General features: G+C 36.8%; 6 protein-coding genes across 7 annotated transcripts; 2 read left to right on the top strand and 4 right to left on the bottom strand.

The window, feature by feature from the left end:
* The first annotated feature begins 8147 nt into the window (after positions 1 to 8147).
* Positions 8148 to 10985, top strand: LOC103840068. The gene has a single exon (XM_033280244.1). It carries the CDS (start codon positions 10493 to 10495, stop codon positions 10760 to 10762), a length of 270 nt encoding a protein of 89 aa, XP_033136135.1. The 5' UTR covers positions 8148 to 10492; the 3' UTR covers positions 10763 to 10985.
* A 632-nt stretch (positions 10986 to 11617) lies between these two features.
* LOC103840066 (CLP protease regulatory subunit CLPX3, mitochondrial) lies at positions 11618 to 15360 on the bottom strand. Its single transcript, XM_009116551.3, has 15 exons — positions 14338 to 15360; positions 14201 to 14262; positions 14026 to 14108; positions 13843 to 13922; positions 13721 to 13771; positions 13557 to 13631; positions 13399 to 13476; positions 13245 to 13301; positions 13096 to 13166; positions 12926 to 13025; positions 12737 to 12841; positions 12557 to 12619; positions 12329 to 12451; positions 12078 to 12245; positions 11618 to 11901 (listed from the first exon to the last, which is right to left on the bottom strand). Exons 1-15 carry the CDS (start codon positions 15121 to 15123, stop codon positions 11860 to 11862), a joined length of 1944 nt encoding a protein of 647 aa, XP_009114799.2. The 5' UTR covers positions 15124 to 15360; the 3' UTR covers positions 11618 to 11859.
* A 42-nt stretch (positions 15361 to 15402) lies between these two features.
* Positions 15403 to 17325, top strand: LOC103840067 (pentatricopeptide repeat-containing protein At1g33350). The gene is given in 2 exon segments (XM_009116552.3): positions 15403 to 15429; positions 15432 to 17325. Coding segments are annotated over 2 exon segments (1617 nt in total). The 3' UTR covers positions 17022 to 17325.
* Positions 17326 to 17434: 109 nt separating this feature from the next.
* On the bottom strand, positions 17435 to 18325 carry LOC103840065 (22.0 kDa heat shock protein-like). The gene has a single exon (XM_009116550.3). It carries the CDS (start codon positions 18077 to 18079, stop codon positions 17561 to 17563), a length of 519 nt encoding a protein of 172 aa, XP_009114798.1. The 5' UTR covers positions 18080 to 18325; the 3' UTR covers positions 17435 to 17560.
* Positions 18326 to 19753: 1428 nt separating this feature from the next.
* LOC103840064 (putative clathrin assembly protein At1g33340) lies at positions 19754 to 21820 on the bottom strand. Its single transcript, XM_009116549.3, has one exon. It carries the CDS (start codon positions 21047 to 21049, stop codon positions 19934 to 19936), a length of 1116 nt encoding a protein of 371 aa, XP_009114797.1. The 5' UTR covers positions 21050 to 21820; the 3' UTR covers positions 19754 to 19933.
* Positions 21821 to 22074: 254 nt separating this feature from the next.
* On the bottom strand, positions 22075 to 23657 carry LOC103840063 (peptide chain release factor 1). Of its 2 annotated transcripts, XR_004451483.1 has the most exons (6): positions 23179 to 23657; positions 22982 to 23112; positions 22841 to 22911; positions 22672 to 22753; positions 22244 to 22399; positions 22075 to 22209 (listed from the first exon to the last, which is right to left on the bottom strand). XR_004451483.1 is itself a non-coding variant. In XM_009116548.3 (5 exons), exons 1-5 carry the CDS (start codon positions 23648 to 23650, stop codon positions 22379 to 22381), a joined length of 777 nt encoding a protein of 258 aa, XP_009114796.2. In that variant the 5' UTR covers positions 23651 to 23656; the 3' UTR covers positions 22148 to 22378. The 2 variants fall into 2 exon arrangements, 1 of the variants encoding a protein (XP_009114796.2); XM_009116548.3 differs by having other exon boundaries at positions 22148 to 22399; positions 23179 to 23656.
* Positions 23658 to 23762: the final 105 nt, after the last annotated feature.

The following is a 23762-nucleotide window of genomic DNA, read 5'->3' as shown; positions in this document are numbered from 1 at the left end:
TTGACCAAAAAACCGGATCGCTGTAGTGGTCAAAACCAGAAAAAACCGAAACCGTGGTGAACGCAGCTGTTACTATACAAAAGAAGTGAAAAGAGTAACTGAAAAAATAGTCAAAGAAATCGCATTCAGAGCCATTTTTTTCATGATTTGATTCTACAGTTTTTTTTCATATATTAGAGGCAAAAACTAAAAATATTTTTTAAATTTAAAATAATATAGTTTCTAAAAAAATTGTCATTTTAGGATTTCAAAATAAAACCATAATTTTGCGAGTTTGGACATAAAACATTAATGAAATGCTATGAAATCATATAAAATACAACTATAATCATTATATATGATATATTTTATATTGTTATAGAAAGACTGGATATATAACTAACATAAGAAAGTACATATAAGTTTCACATAACTTATTCGGTTTATATACGTTAAAACAGAAAAAAAAAACAAGCTGTTAAAAATAGTCATCATTAACTTTGTATATAAATTACCAAGAGATTACCAATAAATCATCATTTCACCATCAACGATCAAAATCAGACTAAACTATATTAGAATTTCATATTTGTTCTAATAATATACATTATGACGACTCAAACTTTTAAAACATCATGCATTATTTTCATGATTGTAGCTATATGTACAGTGATGTTTTCGGCACAAAATTGTCTTTCAACCAATGTTGAAAAATGTGTCAAACACTACATCCCGAATCAGTGTATGAAAATAGTCAAACAAGCAGATATGTCTATTTGTGAAGAAGCTTGCAAAAAGCTTTGCAACAAACATGTAACAAGTCATGAACAATATGTTGTTCCTACAACCGATAGTGGTTTCATGTGCACCCATATTTGGAATTGTGTTTCATAACTACTTTCAAATTTAAAAGTTACCACTGTGTTCTTCCTTTTTACATGTTAAATTGATATTTGTGTTTGTTTGATCGGACGCGTATTATATATATACAATTATTGTGCAACAAGTTTTTATCGGTGTTAACAAACATTTAATATTCAATATTACTGTATATTTCAACAAATATATCACAACAATTCCAATAAACAATGCAATATTAACCTAGTAAAATTTTATTTTAATCAGCATCAACGCTAATTAAAAATATGCTAGAGATAAATGGTGATTGCATTGTAAATTTTACATAATTTAGTGATATAAAAAATTAAGAATCAATCCACACATATAAAAAGGAGTACAATCAAATCTATGCAGGCCAAAAATTAACATCTAGTAAAAATAAATCAAAAAACCGGATCGCTGTAGTGGCCAAAACCAGAAAAAACCGAAACCGTGGTGAACGCAGCTGTTACTATGCAAAAGAAGTGAAAAGAGTAACTGAAAAAATAGTCAAAGAAATCGCATTCAGAGCCATTTTTTCATGATTTGATTCTACATTTTTTTCATATATAAGAGGAAAAAACTAAAAATATTTTTCAAATTTAAAATAATATAGTTTCTAAAAAAATTGTCGTTTTAGGATTTCAAAATAAAACCATAATTTTGCGAATTTGGACATAAAATTTAATGAAATACTATGAAATCATATAAAATACAACTATAATCATTATATATGATATATTTTATATTGTTATAAAAAAGACTGGATAGATAACTAACATAAGAAAGTACAGAAACAGAAACAGAAACAGAAACAACAAAACAGAAAACAGAAAAAAAAAAAAAACAAACTGTTAAAAATAGTCATCATTAACTTTCTATATAAATTACCAAGAGATTACCAACAAATCATCATTTCACCATCAACGATCAAAATCAGACTAAACTATATTAGAATTTCATATTTGTTCTAATAATATACATTATGACGACTCAAACTTTTAAAAAATCATGCATTATTTTCATGATTGTAGCTATATGTACAGTGATGTTTTCGGCACAAAATTGTCTTTCAACCAATGTTGAAAAATGTGTCAAACACTGCATCCCGAATCAGTGCATGAAAGTAGCCAAACAAGCAGATATGTCTATTTGTGAAAAAGCTTGCAAAAAGCTTTGCAACAAACATGTAACAAGTCATGAACAATATGCTGTTCCTACAACCGGTGGTGGTTTCATGTGCACTCATTTTTGGAATTGTGTTTCCTAACTACTTTCAAATTTAAAATTTACCATTGTGTTCTTCCTTTTGACATGTTAAATTGATATTTGTGTTTGTTTGATTTGACGCATATTATATATATACAATTATTGTGCAACAAGTTTTTATCGTTGTTAACAAATATTTAATATTCAATATTACTGTATATTTCAACAAATATATTACAACAATTCCAATAAATGATGCAATATTAACCTAGTAAAATTTCATTTTAATCAACATCAACGTTAATTAAAAATATGCTAGCGATACATGGTGACTGCATTGTAAATTTTACATAATTTAGTGATATAAAAAATTAAGAATCAATCCACACAAATAAAAAGGAGTACAATCAAATCTATGCAGGCCAAAAATTAACATCTAGTAAAAATAAACTTAAGTGCACTTAAGATAAAAGTAAAAAAGTAAAACACAGAACAAAAATATAGACTGATCACATTAACTTATACATTAATAGATGTGGAGAGAAGATACAAGACTTCTTCAAAGATTTGTATTGGAACTCCAGTATTTCTAACCTTAATCTATTTATAAATTTTATTCAGTTTATGCTTATGAATTTATTTTCTATGTCTGAGTAATTCACTTCTTAGATTTAAGGTTCAAATAGGTTAAAGAGGGATTAACCCAAAATATATAATTGCTAATGTGATAAATATCCTTCAAAGAATTGTGGTTAATGCTTTTGTCCTAGAGTAGCTAACTAGAACATTGAACTTAGGATTGTGGACCCCCAGCTCGCTAGAATTTTTAGGTTAGCCCCACAGCTTGCTAGAATTTTTGCAATGTTCTTAGGAGCGGTTAGGCAGGTCAGGTAAGTTAGGCGGATTTAATGGTTGGAAGTGGTCTGGTCACTCTACTAAAAGTGGAGTGCGATAAGATTAGGGATGCGCCTTGTGAAGGCTGCCTACGTACCATTGTCGAAGGGATCAAGCCTTTTGTAGTTCGTCCTGGAGTTGAGATTCTTACAACCTGTTTTCCAGTCAGACCTTTACGGTCTAGTTACGTGTCGAGTAGAGGTAATCGGGCATTTACATGGGTGAAGAGGGAAGACTATGAGTTGTCATCTCGTAATCTAACTCTAGGTGAACTTCTAAACCTGTGATCTATTTTCCGCATAGCATAAACTTGCGGGATTTCTTAAGACACTCGACTATTAGCCAAAAGACAAATTTTGGGATCTCGTATCAGGGTGTTTGATACGATCATTGATGTTAGTGATATCAAACCTAAGGAGTGATTTGTACTCTCTCCAAAAAGAGGTTCAGTTATTTTAAAAGTTTTGTGATTAACATTTTAAATTTTTTTTACAACAAATATACAAATGTTAATAAAATCATATGAGTAGAAAGTATCAATAATAAATATTTATACTAAAATATACTACATATATATTAAAATATATATATATATATATATATATATATATATATATATATATATATATATATATATATATATATATATATATATATATATGTGTGTGTGTGTCAATATCACTAAAGTTTAAATGTATATCATATAAAGTAAATAAAATGTTTTTTTTATTTATTTACCAAAAAAAATGATTGTAAATAAACAAAAGATATTAGTTTTGATTTATGTGCTTACTCTAATGTATATATTTTTATGTATGCACATTATTTTTTAAATAGGTGGTTTCTAATATGTTATTTGATCTTGACAATCCCAAAAATACACTTCTCCAAATCGAAGTGATTTTTAATATTGGAAGCACTATATATATATATATATTATTTCATTTAGATTAAATATTTTAGTCTTAATATTTATTCCTAAAAATCTTTTAGTGAAATATCATGATCACAAGATTCCAATCAACTCCGTTTGAGTTTGTTCGAAGAATGAGAGATTTGATCATTCATCTAATATTTGTTTCTCCCTAATACCCTATGCTATTATAATTGTGAGAATGAGAGATTTGAACTATTTATTATAAGTTTTTTGATTTATCATTTAATAAATCAAACATTTTTTTAGTTTATACATAGTTTACATATACTAGAATGGTAAAGTATTATATATAGTTCTTTATCGGTACAGTCTTAAGTAAGTAAACCTCAAAAGCATATGTTAATAAAATAAGTAATTTATTGTTCTAGAACTAGATGATTTTTTAGAACGAACCGGTGAATATATACTAGACATATATTTAGAGTCTGCACTTATATTCTATAACAACTTGATATATTAGATTTGATAACTAACCTGTGAGTAGAGTTTGCCGGTGATTTTCTTCAAAATTTTGATTCTTAGATATGTAGGTGGAGTTGAACTAATTTTTACAGATGTCCGTCTTTTTAAATTGACACTTATGTAATTCACTGAATTCACAGAAGAAGTTAAAAAAAAAACAAAACTCATATCAGTGCTATATATATTATTTTGAAATTATATTATTTTTAATTCAAATATAGCAATTGTAAACAAATCACAATTTTAATTCATATGCACAAAAGAACAAAACCACAATTTTATAAAAGTAGAAAATCAAATCACTTATGGAGAGTCAATAGTAAACAAATCGAGAGCAGAAAACCTAATCCCCCTTTGTCATATTACAATTGATGTTTCCTATCTGGTTTGTGTGATTTGTATCAGACACAAAACTTAATTTTCTTTTGTGCATATGAAGTCTTAAAATAACTAAAATGAGTTGTAATATGTTAACTCTTAAACAACGATGATACATTTAAGAGATCAACATTTGTATTCGTCATTTTACAATCGATAAAAAGTGTAGTGATACAAAATGTTAAAAACATTAGTATAAAAAACTCACCCCGAGCATGAGCGCGAGTTATCATCTAGTCCCATGTATATAATAGAGAAACATTTGAAAAGTTGTATCAAGTTTGTATTAATTAAAAATTAGTCTTTCTTAGGTGTCATTTAATTAGAATGTCAATTTGACTTACGTGACAACATAAAAATCAATTGAAAATTTAGTAAGTCCAAAATCCAATTACTAGAAAAACTTATATTAACCCAAACATAAATGTATATGATATGATAAACTTAATTCTCAGCGATCTGATTAAATTAATATTCGGCGATCTCATTAAATGAGACTTTCTTTAAATGGTCCAAGGTTGATTTATATTGTGATCCTACATAATAACTTTTTTAAAAAAATGTAAGATATACTTTTAGTCCGTATTACTTGGACAACAATTTAAATCAAAGTTTGATATATATATTATGGCCTAAGTATTGCATGTTTTTGCTATAAATCGGAAAGTAATGATTTTCTTAAGAGACGCATCTATTCAAAATTGTTTTGTTAATAAAAGAAAAAAAGAAGAATATTGTTTGGCTCTTAAGCCTTCCTTGCCTACATAAATTTATATAAAGAGTAATACAAAAATTAAGTTTTCTTGTTATTACCAAACAAACTTATATATCAAATATGTTTCCTTGCAACATAATTCTTTAGAACTTGAATTATGAAATTTATATTGAAGATTAAGAAAAAGCTTTGGCACCTGCCTAATTGTTTTTCGTAGTCTAGAAAAACATTAACATTGATATTTCTTAGTAGCTAATGATATATATCACGCTAACCTAACTTTCATCTTATACAAAATATCAGTTGCAAACTGATAATACCATCATCTTTCTATATTTAGGCCTAAAGTATAATAATAGGCCTAAATAAGATCTTTGTATTATTATAGATTTTTGGGTATTCTAAGAACAATGGATCTTTAGTTCTATTTTATAAAGCTTCCACTACATCATGTGGTATCAGAGTTGTTGTTTTTGCTTCTTAATCAAAACTCGATTCTGGATATGGAGAATTTGTTAGTGGAATGATTGGAATCATTTGTCAGGAATTGAGGAACAGTTTTTCTACCAAAAATCGAGGATTCAGTGGCTAAAACTTGGAGATCGCAACACCAGTTTCTACCATAATATAAGTCAGAGCAGGAACTCCAGGAATGCAATAAGGAAATTGACTACCGCAGGAGGGGACATGATCACTGAACCGGTTCTGATCAAGATAGAAGCAGCCTGTCACTTTCAAAATTTTATGCAGAATGTTCCAGATGGGGTTGCAGAGGTTGATCTGGAGGCTCTATCTCGACTAGTGCAGTACAAATGCAGTAGATAAGATGCTGCTATGTTGATTAGACCGGTCCAAGCTTAGGAGATACGGGATACCCTATATCTCAATGCCATCAAACAAAGCCCCGGGTCCTAATGGATATCCAATAGAGTTCTACAAAGCCGCATGGCCTCTTATCGGTGCAGACTTTGTCACGGCAGTGCAATCATTTTTTCTATATGGGTTCTTGCCAAAGAGTATCAATGCAACACTCCTTGCTTTGGTACCAAAATCCCAAGATGTGGAACATATGTCTGATTATAGGCCCATTGCATGTTGCAATGTGATCTATAAGGCTATATCGAAACTGATAGCAAGGAGATTAATGGTACCTCTGCCATCGGCTATAGAACTGAATCAGTGTGCGTTCGTTGAAGGTCGGTTGCTGCTAGAAAATGTACTACTAGAGATGGAGCTTGTAATGGATTATCACAATCCCACACTTACCCCTCGAGCTGCTATCAAACTTGATATCTCCAAAGCGTTTGATTCCGTCTAGTGGGAGTTCATAGAAGCAACGCTGCGGGCGATGCACTACCCGGATCAATTTATAGCCTTGATCATGTGCTGTATAAAAACGACTGGTTTCTCGGTTTCAGTGAATGTTGAGTTAGAGGGGTTCTTCCAGAGTGCCCGTGTAGTAAGACAAGGATGTGCATTGTCCCCGTACTTATATGTCATCATCAGTAATGTACTCTCACTAATGCTGAACAAAGGAGTGGAAAGAGGGAGATTGGATACCACCCGAAATGTAAAGAAGTAAAGCTCTCTCATCTCAGCTTTGCGGATGATATTATGGTATTCATGGATGGTTCTCCACAGTCTCTGCGAGGCACCATGGGGGCTTTTGAGGGGTTTGCAAGGATATCGAGCTTGTCTATAAATATAGCAAAGTCAACCTTGTATGCAGGGGGTCGTGGAAGCAAATTAATAGAGCAGGAGGTGACCTTGTCAGGGCTCGCTGTATCCTCCCTACCAGCTAAATACCTTGGGTTACATCTCACCACTAAGACTATGACTCGTAAAGACTATGAGCCACTGGTTGAAAAGATCAAGCAGAGGCTACAAATCTTGACGAGCAAATACTTGTCCTTTGCAGGCCGGTTATAACTAATTCAGTCTGTGATATATAGCAAATCCAACTTCTGGAGCTCTACTTTTTGTCTACCTAAAGGCTGCCTTGATAAGATTGAGAGTATGTGCTCCTCATTTCTGTACACCGCGTGAAGAAGGTGGACTAGGGCTTCATCGACTGTCAGATATGTCTAAGGTTTTTGCACTGAAACTCATCCGGAAGCTTTTCACAACGTCAGGCTCTCTTTGGGTATCCTGGGTCAAGGAAAAATTATGGAGCAATGATTCATTATGGGACATTAGGGAGTCAGCTAAGGGATCGTGGGTGTGGAGGAAGCTCCTGAGGCTGAGGCCGCTGGCTGCTCAATTCATCAGAATGCAAATTAAAAATGGGCAGATAACTCTATTTTGGTCGGACCCCTGGCTTCCTGGGGGCCGACTTATTGACATAGTGGGGGATAGTGGTCCACAACGGCTTGATATTGGGCGATATACCAAGGTTGCTGATGCTGCAAATGCTTCTGGTTGGCAGATTCGAAGATGCAGAGACCAAACTCTACAGCAAATAATCACGAGTGTTAGAAGTTTCAAAGCACTAGTTGTTGGTAAGGAGGACATGGTTCTATAGAAATCAGGGTCGGATGAGTATAAGTGCAGGTTCTCGTCTTTCCAAACATGGGAGCAGATACAACCGCATAGAGAGACGCAGAATCGGAGTAAAGTGGTATGGTTCGTCCAAGGGTCGCCTCGTTTTGCCTTCATTACTTGGTTAGCAATTCGAGATACACTTGCGACTGGAGTTAGAATGAGACAGTGGGAAGTAGTACAAGGATGTGTGTTTTGTGGAGAGCCTAATGAGTCCAGAGACCACCTCTTCTTTGCTTGCCCTTACACCTTCACTGTATGGTTGGCAGTAGTGGGAGACTTGCTGGGAGTCAATGCTGATCCAAATTGGGAGATGACATTAAACCGGCTGGTAGAGCACGACTATGATAAACTGACATTCATATTACTGAGGTTGGTGTTTCAAACTTCTATATACTATCTTTGGAAGAAGAGAAATGATAGGAGGCATACTGGGAAGTTGAAACTGGACGGCCAGTTGACTACTCTCATTGAGAAAATGGTCAGGAATAGGATTATGTCAACTCGGTACTTTGAGAAACCAAGGCTTCTAGGACTGATGCAAAGATGGTTCAAAGGACACTAGCTCATTGGTATAGAGTTAGAAGCATATATTTATTCTTATGATTCTTTGTACATAAACTCTCAGTTTCATTCAATATAAATTTAACATTTTACTAAAAAAAAGTTTGAAGTTATTTTTTTTTGCAGTAATTTGAAAGTTAATTTGAAGGTGAGATGAGAAAATTTAAGGATTTAAATTTATGTTGCCAAAATAAAAATTAATTTAATTTTTTTTATTATTAAGTTTTTAAAAAAGATATATGTCATGCGTTTTGCGCTTTAGTATATAAAAGATATTTGTAGCTATAATATATTTTTTGCAGTAATTTGAAAGTTAATTTGAACGTGAGATGAGAAAATTTAAGGATTTAAATTTCTGTTGCCAAAATAAAAATTAATTTAATTTTTAATTATTAAGTTTTTTAAAAAGATATATGTCATGCGTTTTGCGCTTTAGTATATAAAAGATATTTGTACCTATAATATTTTAATTTACAATTTTCAATTAAACATTTTTATTTTATATTTGAATAAAGTTTTCTTAAAAATATAATTTTTTTTGACCAAACCAGATCCGACCAGAATGGCAAACGCTAGTTAAATAATCAACCTAACAACTGATTTTTTTTTCTGAACACTGAATATCATAAAAGATGCAGACCAACCGAAACTAGTTGGTAGAAACAGAGTACAGAGCAGATTTTACGAGGGCATCAGCCACGAAGTTCAAGTTTCTGGAAATAAAAACATAGGAGATACAATCAAAGGAAAGAGATAGATGCTCGATGTCCCGAGTGATTCCGTGGAGATCCGCCGGGTGCTGATTCGAGGAGATGATAGTAGCAACTAGTGCTTGAAAATCTGATTTGATACAGATTTTGGAGAAACCCATTTCACAGGCGTTGATAAGAGCTGACCTGACTGCAATCGCTTCCGCCATCAACGCTGATGAGATGTAGGAGAAGGTCCTAGTTCCCTGACATAGGCCTTCATTGCAACTGTCCTGGAAGATCCATCTGCAGCCTGCTTTGTTTGTGCCCGCCTGCCAAGCCGCATCAGTGAAGCAAGCGATTGAAGTGGAGGTCGACGATGGTTGTAGCGTACGCTGGCGCTGAGCTGAAGGTCCTGGTTCTGGAGTTGATTGCGCTGCATTCCACTCTCTTGCTGCTCGAAAGGCTTTCGAGATGATCTCATCTGGTGAAGGGATCCTGTTTTCAAAGATCATGTAGTTTCTAGCAGTCCAAATATCCCAGTAGATCCAAGGGAATAGAGGTCCTGTTACTCCTATCGGTGGGAGGTTAGTAGCTTCAGCTGCACGTAAGAAGGCCTCTTCAAAAGTGTTGCATTCCGTTGGGTTAAAGTTAGAAGTCCAGATGTGTGCAGACCAGACTCATCGAGTAAAAGGACAGTGTAAGAAGACGTGAGCTGCAGTTTATGGTTCTCCGCAGTGGCGACATGAGGTGTTGCTATTTATGCCTCGCCTCGCTAAGTTCTCTCCAAGGGCTAAAGCTCCTTGCGTGATTCTCTAAGGGCTCAACCTAACAACTGATAAAAATTAATTTTGTCATGACAAATCAATCAATTGAGATTTTATTATAACTATTTTAGGTTCAAGACGGTTTCCAAATATAGTACAACAAAACCAGCTGCCTGCACTTGCGGATAATTCATAATCTCTTAAAAGACAATGTTGACCCTTATCCAAAATGATCTGAGGTGGGTACATTGGTAATTAATTATATGAATCAATCCACCAAACCAACAAGACAAAAACTTGGGGAAACCAGGGGAGACAGCGTCTGGTTTTGCACTCTGTCTAATCCTCTTCCTCTCTATTATATAAACAGACTTGTAGGAAATTACCTTTCTTCATCAACAACTTTCACAAAGCAATTTACAAACAAAAAAAAACACAAAGCTAAAAGCTTTCCAATTAAGAAGAAAAAGAAAGAGAAAAGATGAGTTCAAGGAGCAAAGCATGGTTAGTGGCAGCAACCATTGGAGCCGTGGAGGCCTCCAAAGACCAATTGGGACTATGCCGGTGGAATTACATGATCCGATCTGTGAATCAACGTATCCGAAACAACGTGAGATCCGCTGCTCAGGCGAACAGGTTCTCTTCTTCGTCCACCAACGCCCTTGCCTCCTGCAAGGATTGTGACAAGGCCAAGAAGGCTGAGGAGTCTCTCAGGACGGTCATGTACTTGAGCTGTTGGGGTCCCAATTGATGACGACGGATCTAAGATTTTTTTCTGTTTTTACCGTTGATTGGATCCGACAGGTTGTATCACAAGTTAGAGATATTTGTACAGAAAGTAGAGATGAATATAAAAAACTTTATGATTATGTTACTGGAAATGATAGAAGGTTCTATGATCCATTCTTTTGACACATCAAGCTTGTCCGTTTTTTTTACTTTCGAACTTGACTATAGAAGTTTTACATTAGATATCTTGCGTCATTAAGATACTTATATATATATTTTAATATTAATAAAACTATATGAATTTTACATTTGGATATGTTCTAATCATATCGAATGCAACTCAGGGCAAGTTGGAAAACTTTCTCATTCGATATGAGCTTCAACCTGCTCTATACAATATTTGTAGGGAGGAATGAACATCTGGAATGAGGTTGAGCTTTTAGCCAGTCCATCAAACGGAGGAAGAGGAAGGTTATGTCTTGCAGATTCTTGCTGTCACTGATGGAGAGAAAGGTTGCATATGCTTTACAAAGGAAACTAATAAAAGAATCAGTTCTGATAGGATCTTTGAGTGATAAATGTCACAAAGTTTTTGATTGATTATCTGCAGAAACACAAAGGGATAGTATCTTGGTACTTGAGGCAATCTGAAGGTGGTGATTCTTTTGTTGGTGCATATCTAGCCTCTTTCGCGATGAGTTTTGAAATTTCATCTCTCACACAAGCCAGTTTTGAAGTTTGTATGAGACCAGAGGAATGAGTTTGGTTGTTGTGAATGCTTGGCATTCATAAGGATCTCCAGATATGAGTAAGGTCTTCTTGGTTCCACGGAGATTTAGGAATGAGATTAGAAAATAACATGAACTAACAAACCAAAAAATAAAAAGAAATTACTCATGGAAGCAGAGAATTACAAATGTTTTGTTTACACAGTGGGATACACTTCTATTCTTTGTTCTATGTAAATAATTCAACTTTCGAATCTGTAAGCTGACAATTTTATTGTACAAAGTGGATGAAACCTCTTAGCACTTTTATGAATGTTGTTTTTTACAAATAATCAAGAAACCCCCTCATGTTAAAAAAGAAAAGAAAAAAACAGTTCTTGTCTCGTTCTCTTTACAAGCTCATTGCTCTTGCTGAGCCTATTCTTTCGTCAACCTGCAAAACACCCATCAGGTTTCAGTGATCATCATCATAGCCCAGTCCAGAAACATATGAGACTTTCTTCGGTATGAAACATAAATTACTTGCCCTTATACAACAGTTTCAGAAGAGAGGGTCCATGAAGTAAACAAATAACATTTTTCAAGGAGTAGCCAATAAACGATGCTTACCGTTGTTTCTGTAGCATCTTTCGACTTGTTCTCGTTGAGGTAACGCTCAAAAGCCCCGTCTCCTCTAAGTAGTTTTGCTGTGCATCCACGAGAAGCTTCTGAGCCTGTTGAATCCTCATCTACAATAACAGCGTCGATTCTTTCGTCTCCCTTCTTAGCATCTGGAATCTGACAAAACAAAATGAAAGAAAAAAGTGTGAAGAAAAGAGATATAAAGTATTTTTTTTTTTTTGGTTGTAGCTGAAGAGTACCTCAAACATGGCTTCGGTAAGAATGCTTTCAAGCAAGGCTCTAAGTCCCCTCGCACCTGTATTCTTCACCATCGCTAGCTTGGAAATGATCCCCAGCGCTTTCTCAGTAAAATGCAACTTTACCTGAAATTTTGCAACAGATCATGCATGTATGAGGACCAAAAAGTCCAAGTTTAAGCTTAAATTTGAATAAATTTACATCAGGCTGTATATTTCGAGGGAGCTTACATTGTTCATACTAAAGAGTTTCTTGTACTGTTTCCCAAGAGCATTTTTGGGTTCTACAAGCACCTACAGGGCAAACAACAATGGCAACTTTATCTTTGATGAGATAGCAACCACTAATCTTTGATAAGATGAAGTAGCAAGTAGCATCAATAACACAAGGTTTGGAAAATGTTAAATTACCCTAATGAGCTGGTCCTCTGTTAGAGCAGACAAACTAACTAGTATGGGAAAGCGCCCTACAAACTCAGGGATGAGGCCATATGCTGTAAGATCAGCGCTCTCCACCTGAAAATGCAGCCGCCGGCATTTCAAAACTAAGATCTCTTTCCTGGAATGACTACTGTTTACATACGGAAACAGAGTAGTTACCGATTCTAGCAAAGATGAAGTTACTGCACCACTGGTAACTCCACTGGTAGCCATGTTGGCACGGACAGGAGCTCCAAAACCAATAGACGAATCTTGTCGTCTGGAACACATTAGAGATGATGATCAAAGTCAAGCAGAACCAGAACAAAAAGGAAGCATAGTGAACTTACCTATCCACAATGGTCTTCTCAAGGTCAACAAATGCTCCTCCACAGATAAAGAGGATATCTTTTGTGTCTATCTGTGCATCATAAGAATAATATTGAGTAACAAACAACACTTGTAGATACGTAATGAAACTAAAGATAGATTCCTAAACCTGTATATGGTCAGCCCGTGGATGCTTCCTTGCTCCCTTCCCTGGAACATTTACGATCTGCAAGGAACCAACGATCAATACAGAAGCAAAAAAACAGAAAAAAAACTATATTCCAATAAATGCATCACAAGGGTAAGAAAGCAAATCCACTTACAGTGCCTTCCAGTAATTTCAAAAGTGCCTGTTGGACTCCTTCCCCGGAGACATCCCGGCTAATGTTTAAACTCTCAGCCTGCACAAGGGAAAAATCTAGGAAGCATTTATCTTCTTCTTATCGATTTCAGGAGGTATCATTGTCTTGTGCATACTGACCTTCTTTGTTATCTTATCGACTTCATCAATGTAGACTATTCCCTGCTGTGCTGCTTGCACGTTGAACTCAGCGACCTACACATCAAAAAAGGGAATCTTCTGTAATGCAACAAGATTGGCAAATGTGCTGAGAATGTTATCCATCTCTGAACAAGAAGTGGTACCGTTAGTAGTTTATGAAGGATTGATTCAACATCGTCACCAACATAGCCAGCCTGTACAAAAGATGGGGTCAAAGAGCAACAGATAATGCCAGGACAGGAGCGATGTAAGATCAGAATCTTACCTGAGTCAGTGTAGTTGCATCAGCAATGACAAATGGAACATTGACAAGCCGAGCTAAAGTCTTTGCAAGTAATGTCTTGCCTATTTGTTCAAGAATCCGAATGAATAATCAAGTCAGAGTCGGGAGGGGGAGGGGGAGCACGATAGAATAGATTATGATCAGAAAGAAAACACAAGGTCATACCAGAGCCGGTAGGCCCCATCAGAAGAACATTGCTCTTATCTAATTCTACATTATCGTCATCATCAAGGGGTTGTGCTGCTGACCTAGTAGTAGTATTCAAGGCCCACAATGTCAAAACAATATAGCAAATAAGTTTTGACAGATCTAAGCCAATGAATGAGAGAAAGCCACCAACCCTTTCTTCATAGAGGTATGATATATTCTCTTGTAATGGTTATACACAGCGACAGAGAGCACCTACGATCAAAGTCAAAGTCAAAGTCAAGACCACAATGTCGGAAATGAGCAGTTATGTAAAAAAAGAGACAGAACCTTTTTGGCGCGGCTTTGGCCAATGACGAACTTGTCAAGCCATTTGCAAATCTCTTTGGGAGTAGGAAAGTCTGTGCCTAGGGTAGCTCCACCCCAACGACTAACGTCTTTAGCTGCATCCGGCAACGGAGAAGTATCCATTTTAACAGCGCCGTTAGAAGCTGGAGCGATGTTGTTTGGAGGAGAAGCGTTCAAAGGAGGAGGAGGTGGAGTAGACGACCAATCCTCAGGTGGCTCCGCACCGTAAGATCTGAGCGTATCCCAGAAGGAAGATCTGAGCTTGTTTCTGTGATTGGAGCTGAGATTCAAATCCTTTGAATGTTGTTTCCTGGTGGTTGTTGGGGACTGGACACGACCGATCTCGATGAATGTCCCCTGGAGAGGAGAGACCCCGTAAGCGGTTTTGCATGTCGGACAGAAGTTGACAGACTGGAAACTGGTTTTGTCTGCCACGTTTGAATCTGAATCTTCGGGACGGTGGAGAAGATTCGGAGAAGGGAACTGACGATTGGAGAAGAGAAGATCCATTTGCTTCGAGCATCGAGGGCAATTGGGCTCTGCTCTGAGCTTCCTGCGTGTGACGGGGACAGAAAAATCATCGCCTCCTCCTCCACCGTTGTTTCCACCACCAACACCGCCTTGCTCCGATTTGAACCGTTCCTGGAGACGGCGGCGAGGCGGAGACAATACCAATTCAAGAGAATAGAGATGAGCAGGAACAGGGGAAACCGAACGGGCGTGGAAAGCTAAGGACTTGAGATTCCTCCATCTCCAAATTCCAGACATTTGATTTGATTTGATTTGAGATGGTTGAAACAAACAAAAGTGTGTATACAAAAGATAAAAACAGTTTTTTTATTTATAATTCAGACAGATAAATGAAAAAACTCGAGATCCGAACCAAAGAGATTATGTCTGCATCAGCTTCGATGATGATGTTGTATATGTACTTTTAGATCGAGTGGGGGAACCTTAAATCCGTCAATTTGGAGAAGAAGAGAGACGATAAACGATAGACTCGGAGAGAAAAAGACGAAGCCACTCACAATATTGGTGGAATAGCACATGGGGACACGTGTAAGCCCATACCTCTGACACAAAACCACGCGCCGTCACGCATGGCGGAGCTTTTACCTCAAACCGGCCAATTTGTCTCGGACTTGTTGATTTCCAAGTCGACCCATTTGAATCATCTGAAGCAAGTTCAATCCTTTCTCGTCGTTGCTGGACTAAGTCACTCACCGTTCCTCTGTTTCAAGCTCCTCCGTTTCTGCACTCTTCGTCTCTGTAACATCTCCTACGCTCGTTTCATCTTTGATCGCTTCTCTTACCCCAATACGCATCTCTACGCCGCCGTTTTAACCGCTTACTCTTCTGCTCTCCCTCTCCATGCTTCCTCCGCCTTCTCCTTCTTCCGTCTTATGGTTAACCGCCCTGTTCCTCGTCCTAATCACTTCATCTACCCGCTTGTCCTCAAAGCAACACCGCATCTCTCCTCTGCTTTCTCCACTCCTTTGGTCCATTCGCATTTGTTCAAGTCCGGGTTCCATCACTACCTCGTCGTGCAAACTGCTCTGCTTCACGCATACGCCTCCTCTGTTTCCCACATCCCTCTTGCAAGACAAGTGTTCGACGAAATGTCTGAGAGAAACGTTGTCTCTTGGACTGCTTTGCTTTCTGGGTATGCGAGGTCTGGTGATATCTCCAATGCTGTTGCTCTCTTTGACGAAATGCCTGAGCGTGATGTCCCTTCCTGGAACGCCATTCTTGCTGCTTGTACACAGAACGGTCTCTTTGTGGAAGCTATTTCTCTGTTTGGAAAGATGATCAATGAGGCTAATGTTTTTCCTAATGAGGTAACTCTAGTTTGTGTCCTATCCGCGTCCGCTCAAACTGGTAACCTTCAGCTAGCCAAGGGGATTCATGCATTTGCATACCGTCGTTCCCTTTCTTCCGATATTTTCGTTTCGAATTCGTTGGTGGATTTGTATGGAAAATGTGGCAATTTGGTGGAAGCAAGCTCTGTTTTTAAGACGGCTAACAAGAAAAGTTTAATAGCTTGGAACTCCATGATAAACTGCTTTGCCCTCCATGGTAGAAGCAAAGAGGCCATAGCAGTGTTTGAAGAGATGATGAGTAAAGATGTAAAGCCAGATCACATTACTTTTATCGGTCTTCTCAATGCATGTACACATGGAGGTTTGGTAACAAAAGGTCGAGAATATTTAGACCTCATGACAAACAGATACAATATTGAGCCAAGGATTGAGCATTACGGCTGCCTAATAGATCTTCTAGGCAGGGCAGGTTTGTTTGACGAAGCATTGGAAGTTATGGCCGGGATGAAGATGAAAGCAGACGAAGCTATTTGGGGATCATTGCTCAATGCTTGTAGGAAGTATGGCCATTTGGATTTGGCTATAGTTGCTGTTAACAATCTGGTTACTCTAAATCCCAACAATGGAGGTTACATCTCTATGATGGCAAATTTATATGGAGAGATGGGTAACTGGGAAGAGGCACGCAGAGCTAGAAAGATGATTAAACACCATAATGCTTATAAAACGCCAGGCTGTAGCTGGATTATGATCGATAGTGAGGTCAATCAGTTCTATTCTCTTGACAAGTCGCATCCGAAGAGCGAGGAGATATATATGATACTTGACAGTTTGATGTCTTTATGACATCTCGGGATGGTCCTAGATTTTTCCATATCACCTGACATAGCTGTGCACTCTTCTTTCTAATGGCTAGTGTCATGGACAATGGATGATTTACACTGGAAATTGACTTCAGAGAAGCTGCGAAAGTAATAATTTTTCCATTCTTTAAATGGCTGATCTCTCCAGAGGTTACACTTTTTACTAATACCCAACAGCTGTTGCTGTAATGTTATAACGTGATTTTCCAGCAAAAGATATGTTGCTTCTTGAGCCAGTTACTTTCTGACTTCTCATGTTACTCGAGCAAAAAAACTATTATGATACTCTCTTTTGCATGTTGTTTGTACTTTGATTAAACATGGCGAGAAGGAGAAGTTACTTATGTTATGCATTACATCTTCTTTAAGTTTTCGTATCACTTTTTGTTGGGACTGATCGATAAACACACACATAATATAAAGACCTGTTACATGTTTTATTGCATTTAGTTAATATATATTACAAAAGTCTTACAACACATCAAATTCGGTTTCTGGATTTATCAAGAGCTCTTTTTAGGACTAACCAGAACTAAATTTGCCAGTTTGGTCCTCTTCGAACTCAATGTCAACAACTCTTGGACCCTTGACTTTGTCGGTTGAAAACTTGTTTATGGTAACGGTGAGCACACCGTTCTCAAGCTTGGCCTTAATAGTGTCCAAATCCACGTTATCAGGCATTCTAAACTGTCTCCAGAACTTTCCGTAAGACCTCTCCACTCTATGCCACTGATCTCTTTCTTTCTCTTCCTCTTTTTTCCTCTCGCCACTTATTCGCACAACTCTATTCTCCTCCACTTCTATCTTTATCTCATCCTTCTTCATCCCAGGAACATCGAGCCTGATCACATGCTCTTCTTGTGTTTCTTTCCAGTCCACTCTCGCTGGTGACAGAGCCATGCTCTGATCCCTATCAAGACCTAATGGGATTTGCTCCAAGACTCTGAAAGGATCTCGCAAGGACCCTTCAGTTGTTTTGATGTTTCCGAAGAACAGAGTTATTAAGAAAAGACCTAACAAAGCAAGATAGAACTGCTTCATCTTTGGCTCTTCTTGCTGAGGGAGTAAACCGGGAGGGACTGTTTTTTCTTTACTTTTGATTGCTTCTTGTGATGACCTTGTTTCTTTCTCTTCTCTACGAGTGTTAAGGAGCAAAATCTGTTGTGAATATATAGACGCATATTAGTGTAGAATGTTCATACATTCTCGAACATTCATGCATGTTTTTCTTCTACTTGAGAGATAAATTGAGAACGTTCTAGGTTTTTTCCTCTCGTTAGGTTGCTTTCAAATAAGCTTGCTTGGTTTTAGTCTTTTAGACATGCGAGTGTTTTCTGTAATTCTCCAGACACTTCATGTCAATCTAGAGAAGTCTTTTAATGCGTGGTACTATTTGGTCTTTTATAAATGGCCCAATACAGAATAGGCCTATCATTCTTGTTAAGTAGGATTTAATGTAAGCAGTATTTTGAAATCCGATCCGGATCCGCGGTTGAACCGGTAAATCCAGTGACCCAGAAAAAACTTAGTTTGGATTTTATAAAAAACCCAATATTTAGAAACTCGCAAAACCTTGCAAAAATCCACTAAAACCCAAAAACCGATACCTGTTGAATTACCGGTTGAACCAATAGTTGAACCACCGGTTGAACCAATAAATAATTTTTACTCCTTTTTTTAGTTTTTAGATTATATTTTATGTTCTAAGTTTTCAATTAAAAAGTTAGGTGCTGACAAAAAAAATTAGGTTTTTCTTTTTCAGTTTTATATTTGTGATTTTTAGATTTTGATAAATATTTTTCATTATGCCACCTAAAGAAAATGAAGTGAACGATGATAGAGAAAACCAAAATTAGTTGATGTGATTTGGTGTTAGTTTATTTCCGTTATTGATAATTTATTACAATGATCTTTTACTTTTAGTTTATTTTGAATTTGAAGTTAATTTATTATTCACATTAGATATTTAAATATTTGTGAATTTTATATCTTGATTTTTTAGATGTCATAATTCTTCCTTTGTTACAGAAATTTTTAAATAGTCTAAACTATTTTTTGTTATTTTTGTATGTCAAATGAAAATAAAAATATAAAAACTAAAGTTAAGTATTTGTTAAATACTTTTTAAACATAAAGTATATACATATCCAAACTATTATTTTATGTTTTAAAAAAACATTTATAAAATATTAAACTTTAGTTTTTATATATTTATTTTCATAGCTAATATATTATTATATAATAAAATTAATTGATTTATTAATCTGCGGTTCACTCGCGATTGATCCAGTGACCTAATGATCCGGTAAGTTGTCTGGTTCAGTGTCCAGGTCGGGTTTAAAAACATTGTATGTAAGTATTCTCTATTTTAATTGTTATCCAAACATTATTCGGACATAATGAATCTGTTTTCTTATCAGTACAAGGTTAGAAGTACTTAAATTTGAAAATTCTAGATCAAGTCGGCAAAAACACAAGGTATTCGAGATCAACTATCTTTTTTATTAAGAATCAGTTAAACAATCTTACACCATATTTGTTTAATCTCAATTACTCTATGTTACATACGATTTGGAACGTATCAATTCTTAATCTATCCTCGTGAGTTGTGTGATACACAAAGTTAAACAGCTCAAGTTTCAAGCACGTCAACCCTTACAACACTAAATCGCTTGTTTCAAAATTGTTACACTGAAAATATGCACTAAATTATTATATGAAATCCGGTAAAAAAAACGTGTATTGATTGGTATTATGTAAGTTGACAACAATAAAACTGTTTAACATGAATCAGAGACACAATCCTCCCTCCTAAGCATCTATGTGCATAAACCAAACCTATACCTCTTCATTCCACAATTTTCTTATATTTCCTCTGAGATGAATGATCAACACTCATATGCTCTCTGTTGGCTTATCTGATTCTTCATTGTCAAAAACAACCCATACCATGCTGATTTTGGTCTCCACTGGTAACAAGAAAAGACTGGTAGATGCAATTTTTTCATTGCAAGTGACTGAATCTCTTAAGTTGGTGGAGACAGAGAAACCTCTTTCACCGCCAGTGCGCTTCAACACAGAACCTGCACAAGTATTATAGCTTGAGCATTGCTCCAGTGCTACTATATGATCCATGGTAATAGCTTGCACAGATGGGTAATCCAAGCTCTTCATCCCGGTGAATCCTCTACACTTTTCATACATGACACGAAGATCTTCAATCTGCTGAGAAGCTTTTCTCAGCATCCCGCAAGCTAAATCTCTCGCGGGTCTTGAAAGATCAAATAGCATGTTACTCAGTGCGGCTATGCCATCAGAATACGTCATGTAGACATGGAAACTCTCTTTTAGGATGCTGCCTGTAGCAGCTTGGACCAGGTTATCCATAGGCCATACATCAACCGGTGAACACTTCAACACCTTTGCAATGAATTCCTGGCACTTTGGTAAGATATGGAACACAAGATCCATTGATTTCTCTTTGTAACGACTACACTTTGTACCGCCAGACATTACAGGTTCAAGCTTACCAGCTTGGTTGATGATCCATCCAACTCTTTCTTCGAGATAAGCTACATAGTTCTGCAGAAAAGCAAAAGATGGATGATCCTGGCTCATCATGAACCAGCAGCAACCTATTTGGAGATGGCCAGAGGTGTGTGCTATATGCAACTGCTGCTCGATGCAGCGACTGCTACTACGCAAGAGACGGTGGATGAGTAACAGAGTTTTACCAGCGACTAAGTAATCTCTTGTCTTGGCTAGACGGCGTGAGATCTGCTCAGCAAGAAAAGGAACTGCTCCCGGAGTGTTAGAGACAAGGAAGAGAATCTCGTGCATGGTTTTGTCACCAACAGGGCAATCATCATGGCTTGTAGCTCGAACCACAGCAACTTCAATGTCAAAAAAAGATTTCTCATTGTAGTTTTGTACAATAGCTCTGCCAATAGAGGCTTGATCCTTGGCGTGGCCAAGAACTTGCCTAAACTTGGCAGATAAGTGAAGCCTCATTGATATATACAAGACTAAACAACACTATTGGATTTGTGATGTCTTATAAGAACTGTTTCTGTAGTGAAGTGTATATATACATGAGTAACATGATTATACAATTATACATGAAGGCAAGAGGAGAAAGTTGCCAATAAAAGAACAGAAAACCCCCCCCTAACAAAATGGTGGTGAGGAATCAAATCTTTTCTATCAACTTAAAGTAAGGAATTGGAATTGGAATTATCCTTGCAAATAGTATTAAACAGGGCTTAGGCCTAATGAAAGTCAACGTCACTTTTGCGAGAGATGCTGTAAGAACTTTATGACTAAAATAGAACATCCCCACAAACATATATCTGCTTTTCTTTACAGAGCAGAGTGACAATGGCATCAACATAGAGTTCATTTTACCAAAAGCTGATCATTCACTATACGAATCATAGAAATTTTGCATATACTACTCCATTGTTAGAATCTTACAGATTCATCATACCAGAGATAAAACAGAAGGTGAATAGTTGACGTTCATTCCAAGAGAAGTCAAGGAATCTCGCAATAAGCATACCTTCAGAGTTGAGATTCATGTGTAAATATATACAAAGGAGTGAGTCAGAAGGCACCCACGAGACTCTCACTCAACTCTTGGGTTTTTTTTCTTTCTCAAGAGTCAACTCCATAAAAGTTATTTCTTTTTGCTGTGTGGGGAAGAGGAGAACCTCATTCTGCAAGAATCTGATTCTCACTCTTTTGCTATTTTCAAATGTCCAATATACCTGAGAACATTCCCTCCAGGCAGTGATCGGTTTTTCTTCATTTGCTCCACTGACCAAGATATTTAGCGTGTATTAACTGCACTCACTGTAGCAGTGTAGCTAACATCAGGAACAAAAAAAAGAAAGAACGAGAGCCATCTCTACGTTGCTATATGAGAATCATATCTTCCAAAGGGAGATAACATCACTGCAAGTTGCTGTCAATTGAATTTTAAGCGTGCATGCAATTCATTAAATGGAGAGAAAACAAGAACAAAGATAATAGGAAGAAATCTAATCCAAAATGGTTCCAACTGTATTAGCTTCAAGGTCCAGCACAATCACAACAAAATGGGACTCAAAATTACCATAAATATATTTTAGCAGCCTATTTAGTAGTATATCATCTCAAAATAGGTGACATATACTTTGTTTTGTATACCATTTATAAAATTTTATTGAATGATATTGGAAGAACAAATGGTAGACAGAACTCAACATTTATACTTTGTTTTGTATACAAAATAAGGTGCATAGAAATGGTAGACATTTTCAAAGGTCCCACCATCATTCTTCAAATATCTATACATCCAGACTACTTGAGAGGCTTCATTCCCTGAAAACTCAGAAAAAGGTTCGTCACTTTATAAACTAGTCAGAATGCTGAAAAATTCAAATAACAATGATAAAATAGCAAGAGCTAAGGAAGACAAAAAACATTCATTTCACGCGCATCAACACACAGAGTTGTTTCCAGGAGGCAGAAACCAAATGAACATACTCTCACATTGATTCATTCCAAGATACCATTAAATCTAAAGTAGTTTAAAAGCAGGACCTTATAAAAGATAAAACAGTTATCGGCAAAGTAAATAAATTGGCACGTACCTTGGCTGCCCTCATGCTATTGACTGCCATACGAAGACCATCATGTGAGAGTATCAAACGAGACAAGCCACCAGTGCTCAAACTGAAACATCAAATAGAAGTAAGATGACTCAAAGTTCAGGCAAAAGACAATAAGGTGAAGTACATGTTGAAGAAGGAGTAGTCTCACCCCAGCAACTTGGCAGAATCAGCGATGGAACCGTCAGAAGCAGAGATAACGTCAAGCAAAGCTTGCATTCCCTGTAAACGAGTACTTGTGAGTAAAACGAGAGATGAGCTAAAGGCTAAAGCGAGAGAGAGAGAGTGATACAGGTACAAATTTAGGATTGTTGGGACCAATCTGTGAACCAGAAGAAGAAGTTCTGATGGAGGACTTTGGAGGTAGGATCTGCAGAAGCTCAGGCGGAGGAGAATAGGCTTCAATGTCCACCTTGTTCCTCACTGAAGAAACAAGCAAGTTGTCAACTTTCAATTTGAAATCATGCGACAAGGGATCGGAGTTAAGACCTTTAACAGCGAGGAGAGTGCGAAGGCGGTTAAGAGCAGAAGCTCGGTTCTTGTGCTGTGAACGGTCCTCGACGGCCTGAGCCACGATTCCGGTGGGGAGGTGTTTAAGTCTGACGGCGGAGTCACGCTTGTTCCGGTGTTGTCCGCCGGGCCCTGAAACTCTAAAGGTCTCGAATTTGCATTGCTTCATCAACTCTTCGTCGCTATACTTCAGAAAGTTGGGGCCCTGAACTTCTGGAACAACCATATCGGAATCTTTAACGCCGCCACTTCCGCCACCGTCGGAAGATGAGAAACAGATAATCGATTGTAGTCGGTAGCTGAATTCATTGGAAAGAAGAGTCCGGGGACAGTAACTAACAGAGGACGGGAAAGTTCGACGGGCGATAAGAGGGAACCTGGCGTGAAAGAGCGCGGCTACAGCCATGATCGCCATGGCAGAATCGTTTCGAGGGGGGATGGATGATGACATCTCGTAGTCTCGGCCCAGCCCATGAGAAACTATCTAGTAGTCTTGGCCCAATTAGATAACACTATCAACACATTCAGATCTCTTTTGATCCGCTTCAAAAACAATAATAATA

This window comes from Brassica rapa, chromosome A09, assembly GCF_000309985.2.
Source record: "Brassica rapa cultivar Chiifu-401-42 chromosome A09, CAAS_Brap_v3.01, whole genome shotgun sequence".
Lineage (NCBI taxonomy): Eukaryota > Viridiplantae > Streptophyta > Magnoliopsida > Brassicales > Brassicaceae > Brassica > Brassica rapa.
Note: the sequence above shows the minus strand (reverse complement) of the source record. Positions and strands in the feature narration are given on the sequence as shown.

Bases quoted from the DNA above. Each gene is read 5' to 3' on its own strand.
- LOC103840064 (XM_009116549.3), bottom strand. From the start codon at position 21,049: ATGAGGCTTCACTTATCTGCCAAGTTTAGGCAAGTTCTTGGCCACGCC.
- LOC103840066 (XM_009116551.3), bottom strand. From the start codon at position 15,123: ATGTCTGGAATTTGGAGATGGAGGAATCTCAAGTCCTTAGCTTTCCAC. The intron at 13,632-13,720 runs GTACCACTTCTT...TTTGATGTGTAG, and splicing joins TCCTTCATAAACTACTAACG to GTCGCTGAGTTCAACGTGCA. The intron at 13,026-13,095 runs GTAAGTTCACTA...AATGTGTTCCAG, and splicing joins GAGAAGACCATTGTGGATAG to ACGACAAGATTCGTCTATTG.
- LOC103840065 (XM_009116550.3), bottom strand. From the start codon at position 18,079: ATGAAGCAGTTCTATCTTGCTTTGTTAGGTCTTTTCTTAATAACTCTG.
- LOC103840068 (XM_033280244.1), top strand. From the start codon at position 10,493: ATGAGTTCAAGGAGCAAAGCATGGTTAGTGGCAGCAACCATTGGAGCC.
- LOC103840063 (XM_009116548.3), bottom strand. From the start codon at position 23,650: ATGTCATCATCCATCCCCCCTCGAAACGATTCTGCCATGGCGATCATG. The intron at 22,912-22,981 runs GTATCACTCTCT...ACTCGTTTACAG, and splicing joins ACAATCCTAAATTTGTACCT to GGAATGCAAGCTTTGCTTGA. The intron at 22,754-22,840 runs GTGAGACTACTC...TTGATGTTTCAG, and splicing joins GATTCTGCCAAGTTGCTGGG to TTTGAGCACTGGTGGCTTGT.